Raw genomic sequence first — 8,676 nt, 5'->3', positions numbered from 1 at the left:
TGTTGTAGTGTTTTGCACCTCAGGGCCACCGTATGCAAGAGTTGTCACAACAACCTAAATTGACGTCAGTCTTCACAGTCGAAACACTATGAGGGAGCTGAAATGAGGAACAACTAGAAGGACTAAAGAAATAACTTAAATAGGACCACTAAAAGAAGGTATATTTAGACTGGGACTTATAAGAATAACTGAGAAGAGGTGAGTTAGTGTTAGCTGACCATTTCAGAACCAATTCACCACATCGGTTAAGACCCAATAAGGACAAGGTGTGTGTTTCCTGAGTACATTGTAGCCATGTCTGCCAAGTTAGTTTTTCCTCTAATAATAAACATTTATCAGTATCGGATTCAGTCTCAGTAATATGATGAGTAATATAAGTAATATTAGCAATATGAGACACTGAAATGTAACAAACACATTTATTTAGCAAAAAGAAAAGTAGCATTTTAGTCTTAGATCTATTTTAGTGTCATTGCACAAAGACACATAAGTGAAATTGGCAATGAAATGCCATCACTTGGCCACCAATGTTGTGATCTGTGTTTTTCTGTGTATTTATTTTGAGGTTTTTCTGTGTTCATTTAGTTCTGTTCCCCTGTGAGTCTCTGTGTCGTTCCTGTTGATTGTTCCCAGCTGTGTCTAGTTGTTCCCAGTGCAGGCGCTGCTGTGCCTTTTTCACCAGGGAAGGGATATGAGGTGTCCAGCCAAGGTTGTCTGTAATGTGAACCCCCAGGAACTTAGCACTGCTGACGATCTCCACTGCTGTCATTGATGAGGAGTGGTGTGTGGTTGGGTCGAGACCTTCTGAAGTCGACAATAATCTCTTTTGTCTTGTTGACGTTCAGGAACAGCTTGTTTATTCTACACCAGTCCATAAAATGTTGTACCTCTTTTCTGTAATTCACTTCATTGTTATCCTGAATGAGGATTACAATTGTCATATCATTTTAATGCATGCTAACACATACTGTATTTGTGCTGCTTTACATGATTTGTATATAGATTTTTCACCTGATAAAAACGTCTTGCTTTGGATTAAAATAAATTTTGTTCTTTAAAATTCGGCATTTGATTGACTATTAAAATAACGTTCATTTATCATGACTTAAAGGAATCTATAGAAAAGTGTTTTTAAATGAATTTTATCACAGCACTGAAGTGTGACTTATGTGCTTTATGTTGATGTGTATTAAACACATATCCATGGTCCTTTACAAAAGAGAAGCTTTATAATTCATATCCACAAACATAACATTCAATAAGACAAGGTACAGAATATTTTTCTTAAGTTTACATGAAAGAAATTAAATGCAGAAAAAAAGCATTTGACATTTGGAAGATAATTTATATCTAAGAGTTTAAAATGCTATTTTTACAGATTATTCCACCTTTTACACAGAGTAATCATATTTAAAAAAGAGAAGATTACAATTTAAAAAGTAAGCTAATGTTATCAATGACTAGTTAGGTAATACTGTAAGTTTTAAGACAAAAAAAATCAGATTTTATATACTGTATTAGGGCTATAAAAATATACTGCTGTATAAGTAATATCAGGAAGGATGCAGCCAGATAAACAAGTGACATGACAATGCTGAAAAGGTATTTCAGCTTGACAAACTGAGAGTGGACCTTCACATATCTCAGCTGTTGTGTTCCTTTTTCTCTGTTACTTCTTGTTCTGATGTGTCATTCCAATGCTTCCTCTCTGAACAGTTCAGATCGCATTCAGTGTGATGTGTTGGCAACAGTTGTCAAATCTTTCATTCAGCCAACGATGTGAGAAAAATATTCACATAAGTTTGTTCCCAGATGACCATAATTGAAAACACTTTACATTAAAATGATCATTGTAAGCATATCAGTATATTTAAAATAATTATAAGATGAAATTCAAAATCATTCAATATATTTTTTTCACAGCAGTGATAATTAAACTGACCAGATTTCAAATATAACTTCTGTTTGTTCAAAAAGTTTTAAATCTGACAGGTCCTGGCTGTAAATATAACAAAAGATTCCCTTCAAAATGGAATCTAAAGGCTTACAGTCTGGAATGACCTGCAGAGAAAAAGGGATGTTAAATGTGTAACATGTCATAATTGCCAAGCTATTGGAGGAGAATATTTATTATTGTATCATGTCACGAGAGTGCATTATGACATTGTGTATCCTTTAAAAGATCAGGATTTTTATGTTTGCTCAGTATTCATAAACAGAGTGAGGTGTTCTCTGTGACGTGCTTCTAGTGCTCTGGCTGTTGAAGCTAATGTGTCTGGACAGGCAGGGAATTTTCTTAATCACCAGTTTGTTGAAGTGACTCTGGAATTTTTTCCCTAGAAATGTGTAAAACATTGGACTAATACAACAATACAAGTATGCAATGTTTCGGGTCAAGTAATATGCATAATCTAGGTTTTGTTTGGTGGAACATGATTCTTCCTTGTCAGTTTCACCAGCTGATATATGAATTGCTCGAAGAAGGCATACAATATTGTAGGGTGTCCAGCAGACAAAAAATGTGAAGATGATTACAAATATTAGCTTTATGGCTCGACACTTCTCCTTCATCCGGGTGGAGAGAATCCGCAGTGTGATCCTAACGTAGCAGTACATGACCATTATGAGAGGTAAGAGGAAGAAAATCATGAACTGTTGGTAGTAACTGACCAAACGCCAGATTCTCATACTGCTTGCTGATAACCCTGATTCTTCACACATTTTGCCTTGCATCGAGCTCTTCCACACATTTCGAAGGACCAACTCTTTAACACTTGCTGAAATACTGATACACCAAACAATGACAGATGATATTATGGCATACTTTTTCTTTCTGCGCTTGCAAGCTGCAAGCGCATGCACCACAGCTAGGTATCGGTCAAATGTCATGAGAGTGAGGAAGAGGATGGAGCTGTAGAAACCGATGAAATAAGCACTGCTGACCATTTTACATAGAGCTTCTCCAAAGATCCATTCAGACAAATGGTAGGTGGCCCAGAAAGGCAAACTGGAGGCAAACAGGAGATTGGAAAGCACCAAATTCAACAGAAAGATGTTTGTGACTGTGGTGAGCTTCTCATACTTGAAGATAATGAGGAGGACAAGGCCGTTTCCGAGGTAACTCAGGAGGAAGTTAACATAGTAGAACACTGGGATCAATTTTGCACCAAATATGTTAACAGTCTTTTTGGCACACAGCTGGACAAGTTCACTGACCACGTGGCTCGGGTCCTCTGTTGTATTCATATTCTGCAGGTAGAGCAAGTAATTATAGTCATCATCATCCATGGCTGATGCTGCTCCTGTGGCACATTAAAGAAATACAGAAGTCAGACTAGAGCTAGGATAAAATCAGTTTTCCTATAAGTTACACACAGAGGTCTGGGTTGAAACTTACACAACTAATGCAAGTCTGAACAAACAGACAAAATGTTGGAAAACTACACATCCATATGCAATTACTTCCCCAAAATTTAAAGACAGACATAATTAGCGTATTTTCCGCACTATAAGGCGCACCTTCAATGAACAGCCTATTTTAAAACTTTTTTCATATATAAGGCGCACCACATTATAAGGCGCATAGTATAGATGCTACAGTAGAGGCTGGAGTTATGTTATACATCCACTAGGTGGAGCTGCACTGAAGAGAATGTCAACAAAACAGTCCAACTCCGGTCTGCGAGGAGAGCCTTCCACCACTGGGCCGGGGCGTGGCCGGACGATGGTCACCCTTCTCCGTTTGCGCACAGCATGTTCATGGAGAACGTGGTGCTAAATGACCAGCAGATGACCTGATTCTAGACCAGGGTGGGCAATCCTGGTCCTCGAGGGCCGGTGTCCTGCAACTCTTAGATGTCTCCCTGATCCAACACGCTTGAATCCAACAGCTGAATCACCTCCTCAGTGCAGTCAGGTTCCCCAGAGTCCAGCTAATGACCTCATTATTTGACTCGGGTGTGTTGAAGTAGCGATGCATCTAAAAGTTGCAGGAGACCGGCCCTCGAGGTGTGGAGTTGCCCACCCTTGTTCTAGATGGTCGGTAGGTAGATAGGTCAGTCAAACTTTATTAGTAGATTACAAAACAGTGTTCTGACAACTATCCCAGCATGCACCGCGCGCTTCCTCTTCTATGGGCGAAAATGAAGTCGGCGGCTGCTTACCGTAGTTGCTATACCTGTTGCGGCTCAATATTGGTCCATATATAAGGCACACCGGATTATAAGGCGCACTGTCGGCTTTTGAAGAAATTGAAGGTTTTTAGGTGCGCCTTATAGTGCGGAAAATATGGTGCTTGCACAACACATTAAGGGACCTTGGTCAATATATTAACTATCACAATATGTTTTGGGAACAAAAAAGCCCTTGTTCAGTACCTAACAGAACAGGGGCTTGTACTTATTTTGCAGTTAATTTGATATTAACATATGAATAAAGACTAAAATCTATATTGTGGAAAGTTTCTGACATTTATTTGATTCTATGTACTAAAAGTTCTTAAGTAAAAAGTGGATTCAACCAGATACTACAGATAAACAGGCCACTTAAATCCCAAATGGGTGTTTTCTGCATGAAATTTCCATGTTCTCCTCATTCTCTCTGGACCTGCATGAAAAAATTAAATGCAAAATTCACAAATACATGCACAAGGCTATGTGGATAACTTTGTGCAGTCTAACAAAACTCATTGAACACTGAGTACTGAGAGAAAAATTAGTATCTTTATCTTCATCAGATAATATTGTAACAACATTTAAAGAATTTGTCCACTTTTTAATTACCTTAATATACCCAGACAAGAAATAATTATAAGTTGCATTAAGTAAAGTCTGTACTAGAGATACGTCTTAATCAGAGACATTTAGACCTGAAATTATATCTTTTAAAACTCTCACATTTATTCCAGCCCTGCGACAGACTGGCAACCTGTCCAGGGTGTACACCGCCTCTCGCCCGGAACGATAGCCAGAGATAGGCACCAGCAACCCTCCCAACCCCACTAAGGGACAAGGGTGTAAAGAAAATGGATGGCAGGATGGATGGACATTTATTCCATTAGAATTGTAACCTCTTAAATGTTTGAGATTTTTCATCTCCCATCTTCATATTTCTATAATTTTACTCTGATACATTCCCCTCCATATATTCTTCAATAAATCAAACCAACCTATCCATATACATACATCTTATAGAGAAGTATAGTTTTGAAATGGCAAACTTTACCCAGTGATTCATAAACATTTTGTCACACTGATGTTTTTCTTCCCAAAATCAGGAACTGAAACTGCTGATCAGCAAGATTAAAAAGTCATGTCTCCTACGCCTTCGCAACACTGGTATTTCTATATACAAAAAAAAAAGAAAAAAAAAAGTGTTACTTTTTTACCAGAAATGATTCATTGTCAGCTTTATTTTTTTGAAGAACATTGTGTTTTAACTCCTGGCTATATCCGGATGTTATGAAAAAAAAAAAAATATATATATTTTTTAATTTGTGTTATTTTATATTTTTAAGTGAGCAGGAAACACTGCAGATTTCTCACAAAAAGCTGTGCTAGAGATTGAAATCAACACCGTCATCAGAACAGATGCTTCTCTTGGGTCATTGCTTATGTTTCTCCATCTTACTATTATTTTAGAACAAAGCTTTATGTTCAAACCACCAAACTGTTCAAACATCTCGTCACATTTCCTGATGAGCAGTTGCTACATCATGTGCTACATCTCGGCAGTTCATGGCTGCTACTTCCTTCCTACAATTCTATGAAAAAAGCAAGGCTGTAAGAAGTAATCTTTTTTTTTTCATGTTATGTTAGAAATATTGAAAGTCTTGAATTTGGTGGGTGTTTGGCACAGTTATTAGACTTAAAAATGTTAGAACCTGTTGAAGATCAAGCCATTGTTATGTCCTGATTTAACAAACATTAAACCTTTCTTCATCAGTAGTAAAACATTAAAGTTCCCAAAAAGCTGATTTAGCTAGAAACGTCACTTTTAAAGGAAGTCATTATGGTAAACCTAAAGAATCATACCTTCTTATGAGTTTTAAAAAAATCACAACATAAAATAACTAAAAAAAGAGTTAGCCCTTAAATAATCAGTGAAATTATATCCTGGTTATATTTTAGGTTTAGAAAAGTGGTGAAAGTAACATCTCTATATGTGATTCTCACAATATTACTTTAGCTAAAGTTTTATAAAATAACAACAGCATCCAAAATCAAGCCAACTTGACCTTACCAGTCCAGCTCTGTAGATATCCGCCTGTGGCCAAGACCCAAAATGGAGTCACAGAAAATTTGTTTGCGACTTTGACTTTTGACAGTAACAAAATAAGAGGGGGCTGTACCTTGGCAAACGGATGTTCTTAAAAGCCTGTGTGTGTGTGTGTGTGTGTGTGTGTGTGTGTGTGTGTGTGTGTGTGTGTGTCTATTCAGGAGAGATATGATACATGAATTTGAATAACTTTTTGCAAAAAATTTACTTCTAGGAGAAGCTGTATTGCACTGCAGCTTCTCAGAAAGGCAGTGCAATACAAGTAATAATATTACTTGGGTAATATTATTTTGAAGCATCACTACTCGAGTAAAATTCTGTGCTCACTGTGAACATGCAGTAAACAGTGGATAGTGTCTCTGCAAGTACTTAGTATTGTTCTAAAATGTAAACATTACCTTTAAGTAGTGGTTTCAAAAGTTATGTCATGTTATAGAATACTGCGATAATTATAATTTTATATTTTGTCTGTATGATTACATCATTTTCACAAATTAAGTCAGACTGCAAAAAACAAAAATACTCAAGTACTCGATACATACGGCCTTTTTACTAAATATTTTTTCTCTTCAGTAGATTTTCCAGATGACTATTTTTTACTTCTACTAATACATCTCAAAAAATAATAAAATATAATAATATAATATTGCGTAAACGTGTAATCTCAAAAATAAAGGGGTTATTTATTTATTTATTTATTTATTTATTTTAGAAATTTGCTACACATAGTCAAATTCTGAAAAATGAGTCCATTTCTACCCACTCAATGCATAGTTTGGTGCCTCTTGCATGAATCACTGCATCAGTAAACCATGGCATGGAGATCAGCATGTAGTGCTGTGTACATGTAATGCAGGGGTGAGAGGTCTCAAACTCCAGTCTTCAAAGGACAGTCTTCTGAAGAAGACCGTCTTCAGAAAACTGTCCTGAAGCACACTTGGCTCTGATATTAGCTCATTAGCAGAGCTCTGTGGAGCTTAATGGCATGCTATTGAACAGGTTTAGACATTTAATTCTAGTGTACAGGAAAAGGTACACACTTAAAGGTTGCAGGTCTCTCGTTTTCAAGAATTAGAGTTTGAGACAACTGCTGGGATGGAAGCCCATCTCCATTCTGCTTGTCCTTATGCAGAATGAGCTTGCTTCCTTCAGCTGAGGGAAGCTGAACATGTTGACATGTTGACGAAGCATGTTGGAAGCATGAATTACTCTAGAATTCCCTGGTAGATGCTGAATTGACTGTGGACTTCAGAAAATACAGTGGATCGAAACCAGCACATGACATGGTGACCCAAACCCTCACTGACTGGGAACTCTGGAATGTGGATTCCATTCCTCTTCACTCTTCTTCCAGACCCTGGGATCTTGATTTCCAAATTAAATGTAGCATTTACTTTATTCTGAAAAGAGAACTCTGGATCATTGTGTAAGAATCTGGTTCCTTTTTTCCTTTATGCCTCTGATGTTGTCTTTGGTTCAGCATTGCTTGGCTTCGAGGAATGCAACATTTGTCACCCATGTCTAGTATTTGTCTGTGTGTGGTGAGTCTTAAAAAAACCCTCCAGTATCTTCAGTCAGAGGGTTCTTCAAAATAACTGTAGAACAGACCGCTACAGGAGATCTTTCCTGCCCACAACCATCACTATCTGCAATAACTCTGAAGAAAGTGTTTTGCTTGTCAGTTATTGTAGCACCACTAAAATGACTGGCAAGAAATATTGCACACATTATTCTAATTTTTTTGAGTTGTGCTAGTAAAAACTAGTCATCCAAAAAACTACTGAAGAAGAAAAATATTCATTGAAAATATGCTACGTATTGAGATAAAGTACAGCAGACATAGAAGTATAACAGTAGTGCTACTCTTGATTACTATTTTTGACTATCTATGGAGGAATTTTTCTGCCATAATCCACTAGCACACATTTTTATTTTGAAAGCAGGACTTCATATCTTTCAACTCCAAACTTGTAATGATTGTACTAAAAACTTCTCCTCGTGCTCAGACTTAGTCTGTGCTAGATGCAAATCTTCGCTTGCAAAACTCTCTGCTCGCTTGGTGGAATTTTCCTGACATAAACCAAAAGCACGGCATGATATTGTGGTGAACAAGAAGGATTGCTGCTGCTGCTGTGAGGAGTTGATGAGCAGTAATTGGGTTCACCTGTGTGTCAGGGGATAAAAGGGAACAGGAGTGGAGACAAGAGAAACTCATTTCTTGTTGTTCTGCTGTTTGGCTGACCATCAGTTGGGAGAGTGCCGTTCACAGTGATTGGCACTAGTGATGGGCAGATGAGGCCTTGAGACTGTGTTGCTTTGCCACTTACAGTGACATCTTCTGGATTTAGAAAGTCATCGCAGGCAAATTCAATAAAGACGGGAGTGTTAACCCGTTGATCC

At 37.4% G+C, this 8,676-nt stretch overlaps 1 protein-coding gene across 1 annotated transcript; it reads right to left on the bottom strand.

The window, feature by feature from the left end:
- Positions 1–1,207: 1,207 nt before the first annotated feature.
- ccr12a (chemokine (C-C motif) receptor 12a) lies at positions 1,208–6,342 on the bottom strand. Its single transcript, XM_015033518.1, has 2 exons — positions 6,241–6,342; positions 1,208–3,302 (listed from the first exon to the last, which is right to left on the bottom strand). The coding sequence occupies exon 2, from the start codon at positions 3,286–3,288 to the stop codon at positions 2,203–2,205; it is 1,086 nt and encodes a 361-aa protein (XP_014889004.1). The 5' UTR covers positions 3,289–3,302; positions 6,241–6,342; the 3' UTR covers positions 1,208–2,202.
- Between the last annotated feature and the right edge of the window lie 2,334 nt (positions 6,343–8,676).

This window comes from Poecilia latipinna, unplaced genomic scaffold, assembly GCF_001443285.1.
Source record: "Poecilia latipinna isolate Pla-1442-1.1 unplaced genomic scaffold, P_latipinna-1.0 Scaffold270, whole genome shotgun sequence".
NCBI lineage: Eukaryota > Metazoa > Chordata > Actinopteri > Cyprinodontiformes > Poeciliidae > Poecilia > Poecilia latipinna.
The sequence above is the reverse complement of the archived record's forward strand: the minus strand, read 5'-3'. Positions and strand labels throughout refer to the sequence as shown.